Below are 21,667 nucleotides of genomic sequence, written 5' to 3'. Positions count from 1 at the left end.
TGGTTAGTTTACTGTAATTTTTGAACATATTTCTCATGGCATTCTTAACTGTCGTCATCGGAGTGAAGGTATATGGTTTTAAAGACTGATGCAGTTGATTTGGAGACACTTTTAGAATATGTGACAAAAGAAATGAAGCAGTCCGTGACAGAACAGCACTCACTCTTGATAAACATGGTGGTTTTTCCTTTCTTAGATTTAGTATATGTATTATGTTAACCTGAGGCCTGTCTTTCTTGTCAGATATGGCTCTCTATTTTTCTCTCTGCTATTTTCCCTCAGCAGTCATCTGTCACTGTGAACTGTGGTTACATAAGCTTGTATTCACCAAGATACACACACACTCACAGTTTTCACAGCGTTCCCTCTTGACCACCAGGATCTGCTGGTGAAGCGACCTGCGGAGGCAGAGAACTCACTCCTTCAGATAGATTCTTCCGGCAGAGCTCTGGCCCTTCCACAGCTGACTCCATCATTCAGTCCCAGGTGCCCTTGTCTGGCTCCATGGGGCTGGGTGACCTCATCGTCACCCTCCCCTCTTCCCCTTCTGTCTCTAATGGAGGCGTGGAGTTGGTGAAGGGGCCTTGTGAATAATTTAGGAGCTCTGGTGCACTTTATAACCTGGCCTGCAAGGCTAGTCGGGACTTTCGCCCTAAGTGCATTAGTATAATAGTCCAGCAGGAAACTAGCCGTTATTGACTAATATAATCAATAACTGTGCCTCCGCGTCTTTTCGAGTCTCTGGGGATTCCTGTCAGTGCAGGCTGATGGGCCAAACTACCAGAAAACACAACAGAAGGGCAAAAAGAGTAACATCACATAATCATGTTTTGCGGAAATTTCAATAATTTGTTTAAATAATGAGCAGATGTTGTCTGGAAACAAACAGCTGACGAATAAACTCATTTATCTGTATTCATTCAGTGTCGTTTCTGGACACTGCTGATTGAAGAGCCATCCATAACAGCCAGAAAGCCAATTACCCCACAGCGGGCCAGAAGAAAAAAGCCTCAGATGCTGTATACTGTGTTTCTGCGGCAAGCAGTTTCAATGAGCAAAGAGCCTCACAATCAGGTAAATTCTGTTATTTTAGAGAGGCACGTGGCAAATAGCATGATTATTGAAGACACAGTGAGGGGACTTGAAATCAGGGGGTGAACACTGAGGAAACAAAATGGCTCCATTTTAATTTACCAAAGTGATGAGTGACCATGGTGTTGCTAACACTACACACATAAATAACCCACAAAATGAACACGTTTACACTCAGCCACAAAGAACTAACTTCTTTTTATTCTGTGTTAACATGATATTATTATTCATGCATTTTTAGTTTGTTTTCTAACAACAAATATATTAACACTTTAATTTTGACAAAGATTTACCTTCTGTGATCTGTGAGAAACCTCAGCTACTGCTTTTTAAAGGTATATATTTCCAGAATATGCTGCATTCTCCAAGGTTAAAAAATGAAGCATGAAGTGTCAATGGCTGCAGTTCCTCTAATGGCCACTTGAGGCTGACACCAAAAGAGAGTCAATATTGAGTCCCATGATAAAATTCACAGCTTTGCAGCAGAAATAAACATGTTTACAGGCTGCTACAAAAAAATATTTTGGTCTCTTAAGCTATTTTTGTGGTAATTGTAGAGGAGGTTCACTCATTTAAATAGTTTTAACCCTTCAAATGATGTACTATTTGGATAGTGGCTGCTTTGAGTGACAGGTGCTGATGCTATGTGGCCACGGCTGCCCGCTGAACTGTCATCCTGGGGTGAATAGGACTATATTGTTTCTCAAGCACTACTTCCGGTGGGAATCATGGAAAAGGGTTATAAAATACTATGTGGCAGTGTGTCCCATCTGTGCTCACAGTAAGAGTAACACTCAACGCCCTGCGGGGCTACTGCAACCTCTTACCTACCTACACCTCATCGCCCTTGGTCCCACATTGCACTAGACCATGATTACGGGTCTACCCACCTCCAGTGGCAAGACAGTCATAATCATCATAGTAGATTTTAGGTTTTCCAAGGCTGCTCACTTCATCACTCTCAAGAAATTTCCCTATTAACCATTGCCTCCAGTTCATCTCCCAGGTATGAAGGACTTTTTGTGCTGCACTGAGAGCCAAGGTATGTCTCAGCTCAGGTTTTCATCGTCAAACCAGTGATCAATCAGACAGAGTAAATCAGGAGCTCTCCGCTGTGTAACCTCCCCAAACCCCTCCTCCTGGCCCTCAAAACTGGCAAAGGTGGAATAGGCACATAACTCTCACCGACTCTGCTACTGGTTTTTCACCCTTCAAAGCTTCTCCAGGGTACCAGACTCCACTTTTCCCCTGCATAGAAGCCGACATCGCCGTGCCATCAGTACTGCAGCACCTATAGTGGAGCAGGCAGCTGTACACCCAGACCAGGGAGGCACTCCTCAAGATGGTTGAGAGAAACCAGCATCATGCTGATCACCATCGGTCTTATGCCTCCCTGCTACGAGCCCGGACACAAGGTATGGCTCTCAGCTAAAGACATTCCCTTGAGGTCCTTTGACATGCAAGCCTGCACCACGCCTTATTGCTCCTAGTGAAATTGATTCCATCATTAACCCTTCTCCAGTTAAACTCAAGTTGCCTCTATCTCTATGCATCCAGCCCACGTTTCATGTCTCCCAAATCAAGGCCAGTCTGTTGTACCGGGGTGTACCCTGCTTCTCGCCCTGTGGTAGCTGGGATAGACCCCCCATCCTGAATTGGATCAGCGGAAGAGGATGGATGACTGGATGGATGGATGGATGGCTGGATGGATGGATGGCTGGCTGGCTGGCTGGCTGGCTGGATGGATGGATGTCCAGCTAGCATTAGTATTAGCCTATAGGTCTGGGTCTCTCATCTAGATGTAGTCACATTCTACTAAAAACTAGCCTCATGATCCACAAACCAGCAGGTCAGGATTTGTGTTATGCACAACCTTTGGAGTGCAGGTCTACTGTGGCCCCAGTCTACTGACATAATTTTACATCTAAGAGTAAACTTAGATCTTACATTTTAGTAATATTAGAGTTAAACATCCACACTGGCATTTGTAGCTTAATTCAAGTGACTGATGGAGATATACTCTGGTGATTTTTCAGCAGATTGGCCTATCGAAGTCAGACTTTGGGAAATAAAACTTGTGTCTTTTTGGAAGTAAAAGGTAGTCATTCATCAGCTTGTGCAACTAGTTTCAAAGCATGATCTCAGCTGAAAATTGTAAAATAAATGGAAAAATATTGATGGGATTCTGCACTCACAGTCACCATGTCCCAGAGTAAAAGTCACTCGTGCTTTGTACATTATGCTATTTAAAAGAGGAATTCTTTGCACTTTTGTGAGATTTCCCCACTTAACAATCTCTATGGTTTACAGAGAATGATCCGGAAAAAAAAAATCTAGTATGTGGCAGGTTATGTGGGTTTAAATGCCTTGTAGATGCTAGAGGTCACGGGTATGTTTTGCACACTTTGGGCCTCCTAGAGCTTAAACACCACAGCTTACCTGAGTGTTGTTTTGGCCATCTTTTTATGACCACAGTGTTCTCAATCTTCCAATAAACATAGACCAACGTTTTTGAGGAATGTTTCCAGCACCCTGTTGAATCTGTGCCACAAAGGATTAAGGCAGTTCTGAAAGCAACAAGGGGGTCCAATCTGACACTACCAAGTGCCCAGTGACTCTATGTCTGGCTACTGAGCAGAGTATTTTTCTTTTATACAGGTGGTCTTGAGTTTGAGTAATTGCAAGTGTTTAAAGCTACTTGTGACTCCAGTTATGGTGATGTTGGCCCCCCACTGCAGCCCATAAGTCAACAACTAGCAGATTTATTACTAAATAGATTGGCATTAAAAGTTGCACAGTTATGTGATAAATCTCAGTGACTTGGCGATCCTCTGACATTTCCTCTGGCACCATATGCTGACATTTATGTTCCAGAGTGAAATGTAGCCAACTAAAAGTAATATTGTGCAGAAATGTTCACATTTAGAGATCATCTGGGAATTAGCATCAGTTATCAGGTTTGTTTAGAATAAAATTATAAATTTTGGGAAGTGAGATGGGAATTAATTAATCATTATGTCTGTGAAGGTTTTCAGTCATCCAGGTCATCGTAGTCAAAGGAGCTTGCAAAGAAAAGCGTCTGGACTTCTTTAAGGTACTTGAAGACGTTTCACCTCTCATCCGAGAAGCTTCTTCAGTTCTAAGGTCAAATGGTGGAGAGTCCCAGATATAAACCTAGTGGGAGTATCCCCCCACAGAGGGACAAAAGGACCCCTGATGATCCTCTAATCGCCTGAGCCAAGGTGTGAAACTGGGTGTGGGTCCCACTGGCTGATTGGGACCCACACCCATTTGACCTTAGAACTGAAGAAGCTTCTCGGATGAGAGGTGAAACGTCTTCAAGTAACTTAAAGAAGTCCAGACGCTTTTCTTTGCAAGCTCCTTTGACAATTGATCATTATGCACATTTGGATGAGATATGTAAGGGTCTGCTGAAAAAAGAACCGCAGATCCATCAGTTTAGCTCTGCTAACAGGGTTGGTATCAGACAGGTGGCATTTTTCTGCATGATCTGGGGCTGACTGATATCATGACAGATTTCATGGCTTTGGGATGTTGTTAGTTCACATTAGAAACAGTGGAGGTGCTAAGGTCCAGTAGCAAACAGTATCTGTCAGTCTCCCTGTCACATGTGGACAACAAAGGAGATAGCCAAGTGACCCCAGAGGTTGATTTACAACGTGTCAGCAGGAGCAGCTTTGTTTGCCCTTCCCTCCTCCTCCTCCCTCGTACACTGTGAGGATTTATCACACATCAGAGCTGACATTAGCCAGGCAGTGTGACTCACCAAAACAGGTCGGATTACAACACACAGTAGATAGCTAGTAGACATCTTTAAAGAGATTCAGTCACACTGAGTGTTTACTTCACTTTAAATTACGACAATAAACAGCACACTGGCACATTTATATGGAAAAAAACCCACATCTCACAACATCTATAAATAAGTCTTTTCAGAGTTTTATGGCACACTATTAAAAATTAAACATGGAAAACCTTAAAACTGCATTACATGGCTCACAAATCAGCCTATGAGTCTTGTCATCATTGAAAGAAACTAAGTAACAAAAACAATAAAAAAATAAAAAAAACAACCCAATCACACGATCAACACAAGCTTCATGGGCCATGTTCTCATTATTACCAATCTCATTAATCAAAACACAAACACTGCCACAGGTCCCTGAAAGTGAAGCAGGGTGATTTAACCTCCGATAATCACTGTGTATGGCAACATTAACTTAATGGCCCTTTAGGGGTTATTCTCTTGCACAATTATGTTGGGTTAAGTACAGGGGCAAACTTCGGGGCCCCAGTCAGGATGATGAAATCATGATGAAACTCAGTCAAGAGCCAATGTACATGCCAGTGGCGAGATGGTTTGTCTGCTTCTTTTGCTTCTGATAAGCAGAACTCATTAACTGTATCTACAGATTGGGTCTAAATAATTAGTCTCCCATTAAATGCTCATATATATACATATACACACACACACACACACACACACACACACACACATATATATATATATATATATATATATATATATATATATATATATATATATATATATATATATATATATATATTAGGGGTGCAACGATACACAAAATTCACGGTTCGGTTCGGTTCGATCCTTTGGTGTCACGGTTCGATATTTTTTCGATACAAAAATAATGTTCATGCCTTTTTAATTTGTCATTTATTAAAATTATAAATATATATTTTAACTCAAAAGTACAGTTTTTAAATTTAACCCTAACCCTTGTGCGTGTTTTTTATTTTGACAGCGAATGCGCACCTGTGGACCACTTATGTGCAGCCCTGGTTATTTAGCTCGTCATATTGCAGCCACAGAAATTATTTTGTCCATGAAACCATAAAGCTGCACTTTCTCTTTGCCTTATAGTCTGATTTGTCATAACTTCTCCGTTTTGTGGTAAGCTTTTCTTTGGCTGTCACTTCTTCACCCTGACCTGTCTTATTTGGCTCAGCAGAACTAAAATATATATACTGCTGCTTTTACACACGCACTCACATAAGCTCAGCGATTCTCTGCACGATCAACCTCTCACATGTTTAAGCTGCGGGAGATTTCACTTGTCATGTTTGCATATAAGCTAACGATTAATAAGACGATGTCAGAGGAATTGGTGCACAAATTATCATCACTCACAGATCAGTGCTGTCGCTCTCTATACACAGTTCGCACGATTGCAAAGTGAAAGCAAAAAAACAAGCGCAAATTCAAACGCGATTTCAATATGTCACATATTGACAGTGGCTCACAGATGCCAATGACATAATTACCCAGCTACATTTCTGAAAGAATGCAAAAGCATTGACATATATTTTTCCTTCCTACAATAGCCCAACGGGCAGGGAAGAGATAGATTTTGGTAGCCCGACTGAAAAAATCACTAGCTCCAGGACGTCGGGCTAGCGATATTGTAAGCCCTGTATCTGATTGAGGAATCATGCATCTTTGGAAAAGAGAGTTTATTACAGAGAAATGTCTCTTTCCAAAATAAAAGCTATACTATCCGCTTCTTCTGGGCTATATTCTCAGCAGCATAAGGAGAATCATGTGCTAACAGCTGTCTAAATGACTCGGCTAAAGTTAGTAGCATGCTTGTTGTTTTTGTCTTTGCACTAGGATGATGTCGGTGTAAATGTGCAGTCATATTCGTTGTGTTCCCACTAGTGCTTTCAGGTTAATCTCGTTGAAATGACCTTAACACCACAACACGGCAAATCTCCGTTAACGAGCTACCGCCGATCGCCCCGTGCATGGGGCTAGACGGCCAACACGTTAACGAGCTAACTGCGCTAACACACTAGTTCCCACCCATGTAATTGAGCATTGCATGGCACATCCAACATACTGTTTTACTTTAGTCCATGACTCGCTTACCTTCAGGGTCATACGTCACATGAAAACCAAAATAATTCCAAACGCCAGATCTGAATGAGGGTGCGGGAGGTGCCCTGCGCTCTTCCTTCTGACTATGCTGTCTGTGTTGAGCGCTCAGTGGATCTGCGCTCGACAGTGCAGCCTAGGCGGAGTAGTCGAACGCAGATTCACTGAGCGCTCAACACAGACAGCATCGTCAGAAGGAAAGTTGATAAAATAAATTACAAATGTTGTATTGTTCGATACATATGCGTACCGAACCGAAAGCACTGTATCGAACGGTTCAATATCGATACGAATATCGTTGCACCCCTAATATATATATATATATATATATATATATATATATATATATATATATATGTGTGTGTAGAGAGAGAGAGAGAGAGAGAGAGAGAGAGTTTATACCAATATATATATATATTGGTATAAACTCAACTCGTCGTGTTTGGAGGAAGAAGAATACTGAGTTGCATCCCAAGAACACCATACCTACTGTGAAGCATGGGGGTGGAAACATCATGCTATGGGGCTGTTTTTCTGCCAAGGGGACAGGACGACTGATCCATGTTAAGGACAGAATGAATGGGGCCATGTATCGTGAGATTTTGAGCCAAAACCTCCTTCCATCAGTGAGAACTTTGAAGATGAAATGAGGCTGGGTCTTCCAACATGACAATGATCCAAAACACACCGCCCGGGCAACAAAGGAGTGGCTCTGTAAGAAGCATTTGAAAGTCCTGGAGTGCCCTAGCCAGTCTCCAGACCTCAACCCCATAGAAAATCTGTGGCGGGAGTTGAAAGTCCGTGTTGCTCGGCGACAGCCCCAAAACATCACTGCTCTCGAGAAGATCTGCATGGAGGAATGGGCCAAAATACCAGCTACTGTGTGTGCAAACCTGGTAAAGACCTATAGTAAACGTTTGACGTCTGTTATTGCCAACAAAGGTTATGTTACAAAGTATTGAGTTGTATTTTTGTTATTGACCAAATACTTATTTTCCACCCTGATTTACGAATAAATTCTTTACAAATCCTACCATGTGGATTCATGGATTTTTTTTCACATTCTGTCTCTCACAGTTGAAGTGTACCTCTGGTGCAAATTACTGACCTCTGTCATCATTTTAGGTGGGGGAACTTGCACAATCGGTGGCTGACTAAATACTTTTTTGCCCCACTGTGTGTATGTATGTGTGTATGTGTATATATATGTATATGTATATGTATATGTATGTATGTATGTATGTATGTATGTATGTATGTATGTGTATATATATATATATGTGTATATGTATATATGTATATGTGTGTATATGTGTGTATATGTATGTGTGTATGTGTGTATATATATATATTTCTGTTAAACAAAGCAACGAATTTTTAACACAGTCTTGTTTTATTTTGGATGCATACCGTATTTTACTTTGCACATGGAAACAAAGTTTTTTCACAAAACCCAAAAAGGCTCAAAATATTTAGCCAGAGGTCCTACCTAAAGACTTGAAGACGTCTAACCGTTGTTTACGAGTGACTCTAAATCTATTAATGCTTATCACTGTCAGATAATAGCTAGTGGTTTGTAGATGGAACAGGCTAATGCAATCTTCTCCTTTCTACATGGATGTCATGTTTTGACTCTAAATTGAGACTGAGCATGCAGGAGCAAATTTAAAAGATTTATTTACAATTTACTGCAGGAACTGAACCAGGAACTCTACGAGAGTGGAGACGGAATGCTAGCTTGGACCAAGGAGAGTAAGGAAGAATCTCTAAACTACTCTAAGCAGATCTTGTTATCACACTTGACGTATTCCAGAACAAAACTTGGCTGGCAAGCACAACTCGCTGCAGAGGAGACCGTAAAGGGGCAATCAGATTTCTTTGGTTGGTGAGAGGCTGAGAACTAAAAGGCAGACAAAAACTCTGAGTTAGCAAGATAGGAAAACATTCACAGAGGAAGAAAAAAACGTGATCACCACGATGGTAAAAGAACTAGCACCGTCCAGCCAGTGTTTCCACGAGTACACTGATAACTTGGCGAGAGAACAAAAGAGAAAAAAACACAGTGCAAAAACCCCAAACCTGCCCGGACCGTGCCAGTTTACCTGTATGCAGCCAAAGCCCGCTCAAACACGATTCGTCAAAAGAACTCAGACTATAAGTGCACTGCAAAAACGGAAATAAGAAACTTCCTACACCCAAAATCTAATTCCTTGGATTCACATTCTGTATATTTGTGTGTAGAAGACATATAGAGATTCCCTGGCTTCTGGTTTCTTCCTGTGAGAAAATACAAGTTTACTCTTGTTTTAAAATCACTGGACAAACCCATTAATCCCTAAACCTATTGAGTGAAGACCAGAAAAAAAAATAACTGGGGAAGGCAAATAATCGAGTCCTCGCCTTGCTGCTACTACACTGTTCTGCGTTGGCTCAGGGGTTGCTCCTCAGTTGCCAAAAACAATCTCTGAGAGCTGAAACAAGATAACTTGTTTTGTCTCCACAAAACAAAATTACTTGCCAAAATATGCATGTAATAAAGTTCTGCCTTTCTGCAGTAGCTTTAACACTTCATTCCTTGATTTTAATCAGATTTTTTAAAGTGGGGTTTAATTTTCTCCAGAATAAAATGTACTATTGTTTATGAAATGACCAGAAATACCAGGAAAATGCAGGCTTCTGTTATGTAAGACTCAACAGATGAATTCCCTTAACCATGAGCAGAACAGTCGTGGTTATGGCTCTTTTTTTAAAGCAAAAATACCCAGACGAAGGGTATTTTTTGGTTTATTACAACTTGATTTCTTTGCTCATGCATGTTCTGGATGTTTTAGTTATACTCCATGGAATTAAAGCTTTATCTGGTTTATTTCTTCGCTCTCTTTTAAATAAATATAAGCTATGAAATGTCATTCTGCTCTCCATCCAAATGCCTATCACAGTACATTGACCATGGAAGGAAAAGGCGTCTGCAGTTCAACAAACATTCAGCTCTTTGACTGTGATGATAAGGTGACTTCCTGCTCGGCATTCAGACCGTACAAGCAGAGCTTAAAGTGATCTGGAGAAAATCCTTTTCACACCTGGCTCCTACACACCGCTGTTCAGGCCACAATGGGAGCCTTTGTTTCCTCGGTTTGACTTTAAAACGCCAAAGGTCGATAAAGTTCAGGAAGCACGTGATTTTTATTTGAAAATCTATAAATTGTGAAAATGAATGCCCCCTGTGTTTATTTGTGCTTCACTCCACTTTCAGTTCCAGAGACCTCATTCAGTACACCAGCTGCCAACCTATTAGCACCCCACAGAAACCCTAACAGTGCTGCCACAGGCCGGTTGTTTGTTTGACTTTGCCATTACTGAACTGAGGCGCACAGACTTGGAGGATGAGAGGAGAGAATAAGCACTGACTCACTTTGAAGGGTGCACTTGTTAAAACTCTGCCCATCTCGGGCGATGTTTAGACTGGAAGTTTGGGGGCAATCTCCAAACTTTTTACTCTCTTCTTGGATGAGCTGCTTGTGGGTGAAATCTGTATTGCTGAAATTCTGAACGGTCTGATGCCGCCAAGCTTCACATTCTTTCTGGACCTCAATGCTGACTTGCAGATTCGTTTAATGGGGTGAGCTTGAATAAACATGGGAAAGGACAGACACATTTGGGCTTTAAGGATACAGAAATCTGCACAAATGCATAAACATCTTTAAAAAGGTGTGTTAAATATCACTGGAGATCTAATTCCATCAATTTGGTGCGCTTTCACAGTGCAGTAATATGAATGCTGGTTTTCCTCAACAATAAATGTATTATATTTTGGGTTTACACAATTTTCCATGATCCATTATCCAAATCCATTAAAAATCAAGCTCATCAATCAGCCTTGTTTTCAATAGTTGTCACTGGAACAAAACAAACACCAAAACACATCACCAAATCTACTTAGTGTGAGTAAAAGTCATTAGAGTTAGTGGGTAGTGTCCAAAACTGCCAGAGCACATCTTTTAAGAGGAGGCAATCATCCTTCTCATATCTGATCACCAGTTTACTGAAGTTCCCATCTAAAATCAGTATCAGAAGGTTTTGTAAAGTAATATAACCAAAATCAATCAAATGTCAGTCCTGCTGACAGGAGTCAAGATGTTTCACTAATTAAGTCAGCTTTGATCTGCAGGTCATTTGGATTCGCACTACAGAGACCTACATCAGGTCTGATGGTTTTAGTCATCTGTTGGGCCAAATGTTCTTCCAGGTGTTACAATATAGTTTAACACCTGGAAGAACATGTTGTTGTCCATACTGTGATTGTATCATGACAATGCTCTTAAAAAAAGCATTGTCTCAATGCTGTGACTGTCAAATCTGAGATTAATCAGTAAAGTATATCTTTAAGAGATACTAGAGCTACTAGAATCCAAGGGATCTAGGGGATAATCAGTTTTCCTACCTTTGCTCTACCTCTATATTTTGCAGCGAAGGGTAGGGTGTCCCCTATTTTCACGGCTCGAGGGCTAGCAGTCATCTAGACTTAGATGGATATTTTGTGACCATCTAATGTGTCAAACAAGCGGCAGTCGTATTTTTGTGTTGTATCAGTTTGAACCATAGGATGGTACATCATAAGTAGTTCTTATTGATACTGGTGGCCTGGAAAAAGCAGGCTTTCTTCAGGAAATCAAGGTAAGTTAAAAAACAGCCAAACACATCGAAAAACTGGTAAACTGCTACCCCCTGGTGGTGGAAGATTTTGTTAAATTGTGCAGTAGGTAATTACAAAAAGTGCCTTTAAACCAAAAACATTTTGATAGCCAGAGAAGAGAAGATCAGAGTGATGACACGTTTATATAGTTTTTGGTAAAAAAAATAAATAAAACATTTTTAGGGTTATTTGCAAGCATGGTGTTCCAGTGTGCCAGTGGCTGAATTGCCTTGAATACAAGAGCTATCATATCCAACTTTCCATTGTAATAATGTCACACAACAAAATATCGCTGAAAAATGCCAAATACTGTCCCAGGCAGCTGCAAGTGTAGGGCTTAAAGCCCTGCAGAGGGGGAATCTGTCCCGTAAACTGATATGGCTGTCCAGTTGTGACCTCAGCCTTAAAATTTGAATGCTCAGTTTGATCTGCGGGTTTAAAAGGCAGCTTTTTTCAGGATAACTGAGACTAATTATCATGTGTCTCTGTGGAAAACAGAGGCTACAGGGCTAGATGGATGGAGGGGGTGTGCTCTTAAGGTGTCAGGATTACAGCCTGTATGTCATTATGTCAGGAAACAGATGTACATCTTGGGTTCTCAGATCAGTTGAGGTTTTTTTTTTTTCTTGTACCTTAAAGGACCTTAATCTTCATATTTCACTTTTTGAACTCTGCACATGAACTACAATAAAACCAATTTCCCAAAATGTGTAATATGTTTTTTCCCCTTTGAGCAGATGATTTCCGGTCTTGCTGCCTGTATTGCGACAGATGTAGTCAAGCTGTTATCCAGCAAGCCTGTAGCAGTGATGGCCTTATGATCCTGATGATGTACAGAGTGCCTTACGTCATACAGATGGCAGATGATCTTTGGACATCTCCCTGAGGATAAGAGGATGAATGGACTGATGAAGCAGGGGGTGTTCCCCAGGGTTTCAGCTGTGAATGGGTTTCTGTGATAATAGCTTCCACTCTGTCCTGTCCATTAGCTTTAACTACACGTGTCCTGATGTTATGCAATTACTGTGAGGAGTCTTCAAATTTACACCTTACATGAGATCTTCCGGCTTCTTAGGAAGGAAGTCTGTAATAATGATTCACAGCAATTTCCTGGACAGGGAAGAGTTCTGTAATTTACCGTTATTTAAAGTACAATAGTGTCATTAAGGTCCACATCTCTTTTTCAAAAGAGACTTGCGCAATAAACACTGTCTCTCATTTCAATCCAGACTGAATTTACAGACAGCATAAAGATAGATAAACATAACATTTTATAATGTTTTAATGAAATCAGAGGAAGTATATTTGTCATTCATTCCATTTGTTGACAGCGGAGGATTTAAACTCACTTTTCTCCAATCTCACTGTGAATGACAGGCACAGCTAATGTTATTAATATCCTGTGACCTGATATTGTAACTACTATATTTAAATGTAAAAGGGGAGCAGAGATAATTGGGCCATTTTCAAAGAAGAACCTTATAAATAAACATCATGCAGAGATGCTCTCTTCTGTTTCTTAAGGAGGACCATCCACATTAAATCACATTCAACAAAATACAATACAATGAAACAAATTTTCAAGGAAGACAAAATAAAGCTCAATTAATGGTAAAATAAAGTACAATAATTAAAACACAGTTATAAAGTAAGCCAAAAAAGATACAATAAAAGTAAAAACTTGCATGCAAACAACCAAGAAAACTTACTTTGTATAAAATGGAAGAGCTGAGTAAAATATAACAAAATTAGCTCACATAGCTCAATTTAAATTAGAGCAAAAACAAAAAACAGAAACAATAAGTTACGTAATTAAAAAGATACAGCTGTGAGTTAGGAATGAACTCAAACCTGAATAAAAAACAATATATTGTGATGCCACACAATTAAGAGGCTTTGAGGTGGAGGGAAAACCCTAACAACAGGCAGCCAACATCCAAACATGGCTTTAAATGTCCCTCGAGAAACCTGGAAAACTTTTCCTGAAGACTACTTGAAGAATTTAATTTAAAAACGTAAATAACATAGAACTCCATTTTTGCCTTGTATACTATTTTTACATGTGTGCTTGCAGATGTTTTGTTAAATCACTATAAATATTATCCATTTACATCTTAAATAATTCACATAAACTACCTTATACTGGCCCTTCATGCAACATCTATCTGAAAGAAGGCCATATCTTCCTACTGATGGGCTACTCCTTGCAAACAGAAATTTTGGACAGCACACAAGTAGAGCTTGTGTCAAGGAGTAGAAAAAAATGAAAAGAATTGAAAACCGTCTGTAGTCTGAGCTTTTGGCTCACAATGATCACATGTACACACAGAACATATCATAGGAAACTATGTCACCTTTTTGCTGTCTTTACCTTTGTGTTTTGAATTCAGGTGTGATCACTGAGGGGTGGATCTGAACTGTGCAACTGCACTCAAATTAGCTAGTGACTTGTGAATAATTTCCAAATTGGACTCAGTAAGACTGCAGATTAATGACTGAGCCCATGGAGTCATCGGTTAAGTGTTTGCTGAGGTCAAAAAGCTAGGGAGCCTTGGGGTCACTGGAAGGCTGTGTGCCACCTTCTGGCCGTTAAAAAGAATGCACTTCAAAGTTTAAACTCAGTGTTTGCATAAGTAGTAAAAGGGCCCTAGTTCAGTTTCAGCTAAAGACTGGCATCTTCATCGGCCATTAGCTTTGACATCCAAAATAAACTGACTTGGTTCTTTATCCAGATGTTCAAAACGCTAGTTTACAGTGAAAAAGCTGTGAAAGGCACCATTCACCAGTAGAGAACCATCACTCAATTAAAGCTGGTTCTCTCTCTAGGACTTAGAAGTTACCCCTTTGGCTCCATTATTCTAACTCTGTATAGGCTTGTGCAGTTCTGCTCTTGATTGAGGGTTTGAGATGCAGAGTTGCTAGCTGTGAACCCAGATTTATTAGAATTTTGCCAAAAGCACAACTACCGCACTCTGGACTAGTCTCTCATTCAGCCATCCGTTTATCCTTTTCAGGGTCGGGGGTTACTGGAGCCTCTCTCAGCTGTCTTAGGACGAGGCAGGGTACACCCTGGACAGGTCGCCAGTCTGTTGCAGGGCTAACACATTCCACCCTGAGCACACTTGATGTCAGATCTCAGAAGCAAAGCAGTGTTGGGCTTGGTGCATCGTCCCATTTAGAACATGTTGAAAAGAGCCTTGCATGTAGTCAAGTCTGAAGGCCCTTTTGTCTTGTTTCCCCTCGTTAGAGACAAACGTAGGGCTTTCGAGACTGCACCTTCAACTGGAGAACACTTCAGGTCACCCCTAGTTGGAAAGGCACATGATTGTGCCAACTTAGAGCCCCAATGCTCATGCACTACCTCCAAAATTATATGCATAACCTGTAAAGACTCCTCTGGGTGATAAAAGATGTCTGTTACCAGTCAAAGTGCCCGTTTTAGCCTCCAATCTAAGGACAGCCCTTGGCCCTAAAGCAAAATAAGACTCTCAGGAAGTGACCTAACGTGAACTGAAAGTCCCAGAGTTCTGCTTTAAGCTTCCCTGAAGTCACAAAAGCCATCATGAAGGGACACTTTACATAAAGAGCCGTTTTGATGCAAGCTGTACTTTCACCAAATATTAACAGAGCTCTAAACTGAAGTACAGCAGGGCAAAGTCAACATTTCTCATTGTGGGCACTTTGACAACCTCACTTGTACTTTAGCTTTAAGATGCTTGAACAGTCTCACAGCAGCCTCTAGTGGAGATCAAAAGGAACAACAAGGCAGGCAGCTTTCTGGTCAAAGCCATTTAATAAATCCTTTAAGAACAAGATAGTAAGAATGCAAAAACCAAACTGATTTAAAAAGCATTGCTGTACATTTCACAACACATCCACTGAAAAAATTTTTAAAAAGTCACATTGCTGACCATACAATTCACACCACAAGTTTTAGATTAAACACCAGCAGCAGTTTAGAGGGGGTGCAGGGTCAGAGGTCTTCAGGCCTAATAAGATTAGTGCTTGAGTACTTTTGAATAAGTGAAACAAAAATGGTTGCCTTGCACTAGTCTGATCATGTAGCCCAGCTGTCACTCTTAGAAGAATTAACTGCCATTTTGTAGCTCAGGTCAAACTTAACTTGTGGTGTGCTTTGGGCAGGCTGTAAAAATACACCACACCCCCCCCCCCCCCAAAAAAAAAAAAAAAAAAAAAAAAACCCCAAACACACAAAAGTACTAAACTAGTGACATCCTTGGTGTGCAGATCCTTGGTCAGGTTAAAAAGTTAATTTACATCTGTACAAATCAGCACATGGTGCCAAGGACACTGATCTCACTGTGTGACCTGCTTTGCCAGGTCCTTAACCACTGATGATTTGAGCTGCGAAATGTTGGCAATCCTCATCTGCTTTGAGGTGGCGTATTTGCCTTTGATGGCCTGCAGAAGACACCAGTGTAGTTAGGTCTTGTCAAGTTTAACATTAGTTAAAATTTGAAGTACAAGAAGCTTACCATGTGCTTGGTCAGCCCATTATTCACTTTGACAACATTTTTGGCGATGTGTGCCATAACAGGAATCAAACTCTCTGCTGTGTAGTCCATGTAGTGCTGCAGCGTCACATCCTGGAAAGACAATTTGAAGGCATCTGTGCAGGATTTGCTGAGCAAAATGTGCATGAGTCACACTATTATATGTATACTTTGATCCTTGTGGTGAAATTCCTCTCTGCATTCAACTCATTCACTCAGTGAAGCAGGTATAGGGGTCAGTTTGAATTTACTGATCTAGATGTACAAACATATTTGACAATTCCTTCACATAAAGCAAAGCCTTTTGATATTGAAACTCATCCAAGGAGTCCTTTTATAAATATGAACAATTCCCATGACAGTTCATAAAACTTATGGTTGCAATATTGCAACCATTACCTGCACAGGTGTAGATTATGACAATCATGTCAGCCACTTATGTTCTGCATAGATTCAGCTCTAAAGTCTGGGGTAAGCAAAGGTCAGACAAGCTTCTGTTGCACCAGTATTATTAAACTTGCCAGGAAGTGCTACAAGTTAACAATTGCACTGCAGCTTTATGGCAGCCATTTGTTGCACTCAATTATGGATCACTCTTGACATTGCTTCATAGGTCCTTTCTTATGAAAAGAAAAAATACTAATACTTCAGACCTAGTTTTTACCACTAGGAACTTTTAGCAAGGACACAACTTTAATTTCTTACAGACACACCAAAACTCTTGAGACCCTTCAGATGCACTTACCCATTCTCCAGCAGCCAATATTTTGAGGGTGAGTGCCAAAGCAGCACTTGCCACCATTGAAGGTGGCAAATGGACCATCTCGTAGTCAACCATTGTGAGCTCCAGGAGATACTTTGCCAGAGTGTGCTGCTCAGCAGTTACCTGTGAAGACATGCACGAGGAATAAGTTGCTGCACGAACACTTACTGTCACCCATCAGCAATTCCTGTGACACAAGATATGCTGCAAACCTCATAAATTTTGGAGGCCCTTCTAAGGAACTGCAGGGGGAGAGGACGGCCCAGTTGGAACTTCAGCACCCGCAGAATGGTCATCTCCATGTCTCTGATTTGGGCTGTGGTGTAGGCCTTGTCTGTGACGTAGGCAAAGTCTGAGATCTCTGGGGGATACATCTCCTCATACTTTGACGCAAGGAACATGGCAGTCACTCCAACAAGCTGCAGCTGCTTCTTGGGTACTGGATTGTCCTGTTGGGAGGTATAGTTGCCGTTAGTGAGATGAAAACCATGAAAGGTGGACTGGTGTATTGCAGGACTAACAGCTTTTGTTAGGAGAACCAGGATTCACTCACCTGAAGAAAGCGGTCAATGATGCCCACGGTCATGTACATAGTCTCCTGCAGCAGACGAAACTTCAGATTTACTTGCACGAGCCAGTCAATGAGAATGGCTCTCATGTTGCCTGTCACCTCCTGACCCTGCAGATAGTTCTGTCTGACGTTCTGTTCAACCTGAGCAGACAAGAAATGGTTAGTGGTCTGTGGGGAAAGTAGCTCAATAGTCCCACTTTAAATTCCTTTATTTTAAGTTGCTTGCCTCAAGCTGGCGGAGATATTTGTAGATGTCCTTCACATATTCACTGCAGAGCATGGGGTTGTCATAGTCATCTGCGTCGACATCTCTGATAGCAGTGTGCAGAATGACATCTGAAAATGCTTGGCATAGGTCAGCAGGCTCACAGCCAGAGGTCTCCATTGGTGTGGGAGAGGCTGGCTCAGGTGGGGCTTGCACCTCTGGCTCAGGTTTAACAGGGATGACATCTTTTTGCTTTGTCTGTTCAGCCTTTTCAGCTCTGGTTGTAACTTTAGTCTTGAGGGCTTCAGTCTTTACAGTCTAAGGGGAAAAAAAGCATGTTAAAGCCAGAAAACTCAATAGTCTAGGTAGACACGTTACCAAAAAATAAAAAAATAAATCTGAACATAGGACCAATTTAGTGTTAACTTTCAAATAGAGATCACTTCCCAGAGTGATTTTAAGCCTCATTTAGACAATCTCAGCCCCAGCTCCTCTTCTGTCTAGAGCTTTCAGTCTTGCCAGACAAATTACAACCCATTAAGTGCATTTCACCCCTGTGCATTCTTAATTGGAAACTCACAGCAGGAAGCATGCTAACTCACTCCTGCAGGTATGCTATGCTGCCATTTTAATGTTGCCCAAAGGAGGGCGACACTCAAGTGTGAGTTCTCTTGTTATCAATGCCCCTCCATTTAAGCAGCAGTCCTGTAGCCACCTCATGTGCTCTCTATGGTCAAAATAAAAACTTGACCTAGACACTGAATTTTAGTCTAAACTAGAGATGGCACGATACCACTTTTTTATGTCCGATACCGATATCATAAATTTGGATATCTGCCGATACCGATATGAATCCGATAGTGTTTTTTAGTCAACAAAAATGTTTTTTTAATATCTTGCTGCATTTTGTATAAGTTCATACTCAAGTTTAAAACAACAACTACACTAAAGCTATTCTGTTATACCTGTATACAAAAAAAAATATTTCATAGTTCAGCAATACTGATCAATCTAATAAACTTAAACCTACACCATCCTCCCTATTCTGGTATTTTAAAGAGTACTTAGCATAAATATTAAGCAACCTAACTAATAGGGTTCCAACTCCCAGCAACAACAAAAATAAATAAAAAATAGGGAACCACCCCTCACACTCCACCTCATGATGCTTAATCGACGTAATCAACCTTAATTTGATGCAGTGTGAAAAAAATGCACAGAAATCAATTATTTTTCAAGAAATATTAAATAGATTCAACATCTTTCTTCAACAAAATTGCAGACTGCACAGATGGTACCTTCCCAAAGTAAAAAGTACTATAGCTTACTAGGGTATATATATTAGACTTAATAGTTACTATATACAGTAATTGACTTCTATTCATTTTGCATCAAATTAAAACTTTGGGTGTCAGATAATTATTTATTAAAAGCTCGACATTTTAAATGAGAATAAGAAAGAAGAGTATGTCTTTGTGCCCCCTTTTCCCTGTTAATGCCCTATCGGCCCCCCTGGCTAAACTTTGCTAGATCCGCCCCTGCACAGTTACCAGCCGTCAGCTACGTAGAAAAAGATCCTGGAGTAGAAAGTAATAATAAATACATTCTAACAACAGCTGATCAAGCTTAAACGTGCTGCTGTTGTTCAGCCGCTGGTTTCCTCTTTCTGGTGCAAAGTGGGCCAAAAGCAAACTAGAGACACGGACTCGCGACAGAAAAGCCGATCAGCTGATCGTTAAGCAGTTTCATGATTGAAGTAGCAGCCGGAGAGGCAGTCGTTTGTTAAGCTTAACGCAGGAATGCTTTACAAACATTCAGAGATGGACTTACACACTTGCTTTACTTCTCTCGGGGATAACTTTGTCGGAGATGAAATGCCGGGTTGCTAGCGAAGCTCCACATGCTATCCAGAGCACCAACAGGTCCCGCATGCCACAGCCGCTCTATCACGTGATGCATACTGCTCCGACGTGCTAACTTTCTGAGGTGAGTTACGGCGTGTTGCAAGTTTTGTGAGGTGCTTTCTGATATTTAATGGATCGGATTAAATTTTCTATTTTTCTCCGATATCCGATCCAGTAATTTAGGTCAGTATCGGACCGATACGTAATATCGGATCGGTCCATCTCTAGTCTAAACAGCACTTAAACCTACATCACCAAGTTAAGTCAGTTTTAGTCAATCTGAGCACATTGTACTCTCAGGGGTTTTCCTGTTCTGTTTGAGATAAGGTTGTTTTTTTTAATTAGAGAATCTAAAGCAGGAAAATGTGTAGGCTTCTTTTAGAGCAAGAGGCTAAATGCTGACTAATAACTGGTTCCATGTGTAGTCAAGGCACAGTGTGCCAGGGAGGTGGAAAAAAAAAACCCCAACAAGCTTAAAAGAATACCTTCATACCCTAACAGGACGTTATAATTTTTAAACAAACTTGTAAACCAGTTTTACCTTGTCCAACGCTTTGACTCAATTCAGCATTTTGTGCCAGTTGTTGCAAGTGTGGCCCCACTCGGGCCATTTTAACCGTTTTGAGATCAGAGCTGGAAGCCACTATGCCCATATGATTTCACTGCATAATTCTATTGTTTTCCATAGATTTAACAGAAAAGCATTTAATACGGGATGAAATGTTTACCTTTTTCTGTGCGTCTTTGTTAACTGCGATGTTTCCAATTTCCCCCAGGGCTGCTCGGGGCTTCTGTGTGGGCCCAGACACAGAGCAGGCCTTGCCACCGAGGTCGACCTTGGTGGAAGCCAAACGATTCTACAGGAAAGAAAAATAATAATAATGTTAAATCACAATGATTATAACAGTTTGTACGCTTTTATCTTTTAGTTAAAGAGGCTTAAGCGCAAACCCTTACTCTCGACCTGCTCCATGATAAGAAATCCCAAAGCAAGAAACGACGGCTATAGCTACGTTTTGAGGGGGTTTTAAGCGAAAAAGACAAAGAAAAAGCTAAGTGCTTCCCCAGATTCAATGATTAAAAAAAAGTAACAAATAGAGATGATAAAGTCTTACCCGGGTCACTCTGAGAGCCATTTCGAAACAAGCGATGCTTCAGCAAACAGGGGAATAGTCGTAATGGAGAACGGTACGCAGCTTCCAGCGAGCGAGGTTTAAATCCTCGCTCGCTGGAAGCTGATTCGCTGACCTAAGACTGTTCTGGGCGTCTGATTGGTCGAACGCACCTGTTTGAAATGCGTTCCCCGGACAACTTATGGTCACGTGATTTGTTTTCTTGATGTTCATTTCCTTTTCCTTTTACGTCCTGCTTGTTTTTATACGCTTTTTCTCTAACGCTGCATTTCAAGTAAGTAAATAAATTAATAAGAAGTCACTTTAAGAGGGAGAGGAATCAAATCTTAAAGTGTATTTTATCGTTATACTTTAACTTCTATTGCCTCAAATTCGTTCAGAACACAATTCTTTTCATTTTGAGTATGATAGACTTTCTTTAACATTATATTTTTAAGCTCTGTTATTTCATTTAATGTAATAAAAGTCCATTTCTGCTATACAGAGCTGCCTTAGTACATGAGACACCTAAGAGTAAAAATGCCTTCTTGAACGATAAAGGCTGTTTTTGCTTTTATTTTTCTTTTATAGCTTCTAAAAGTCTACATTTCAAAAGGAATTTCTCACATAACTCACGATATAACACTTTACTTTTGTCATCCATTAAATAAGCTACAGTAGTTAGCTCTTTAGATCTCCATGTATCTTTAAATGCCTTTGTTCACCAAGTAAAACATATCCACTTAGCAAAAAGTAGATACACTCTACTTTTTTTGCTTGGATACATAAATGTAAAGTTGACTCTGTTTCCTTGGCAATAAGAAAATGCATTCTACAACCCAAATTACAAAATAAATAAATGTGCAAAATGTAAATAAAAACAGAATGCAATA

At 40.6% G+C, this 21,667-nt stretch overlaps 1 protein-coding gene across 1 annotated transcript; it reads right to left on the bottom strand.

Annotated features, from left to right (window-relative positions):
• Positions 1-15,881: 15,881 nt before the first annotated feature.
• On the bottom strand, positions 15,882-20,910 carry ccnb1 (cyclin B1). Its single transcript, XM_085279020.1, has 8 exons — positions 20,778-20,910; positions 20,391-20,519; positions 17,780-18,076; positions 17,536-17,694; positions 17,195-17,431; positions 16,965-17,105; positions 16,202-16,312; positions 15,882-16,127 (listed from the first exon to the last, which is right to left on the bottom strand). Exons 1-8 carry the CDS (start codon positions 20,796-20,798, stop codon positions 16,023-16,025), a joined length of 1,200 nt encoding a protein of 399 aa, XP_085135146.1. The 5' UTR covers positions 20,799-20,910; the 3' UTR covers positions 15,882-16,022.
• Positions 20,911-21,667: the final 757 nt, after the last annotated feature.

This window comes from Mchenga conophoros, linkage group LG7, assembly GCF_057382185.1.
Source record: "Mchenga conophoros isolate Kocher_MC1m ecotype Shallow Benthic linkage group LG7, M_conophoros_male_GT1.1, whole genome shotgun sequence".
Taxonomy (NCBI): Eukaryota; Metazoa; Chordata; class Actinopteri; order Cichliformes; family Cichlidae; genus Mchenga; species Mchenga conophoros.
Note: the sequence above shows the minus strand (reverse complement) of the source record. Positions and strands in the feature narration are given on the sequence as shown.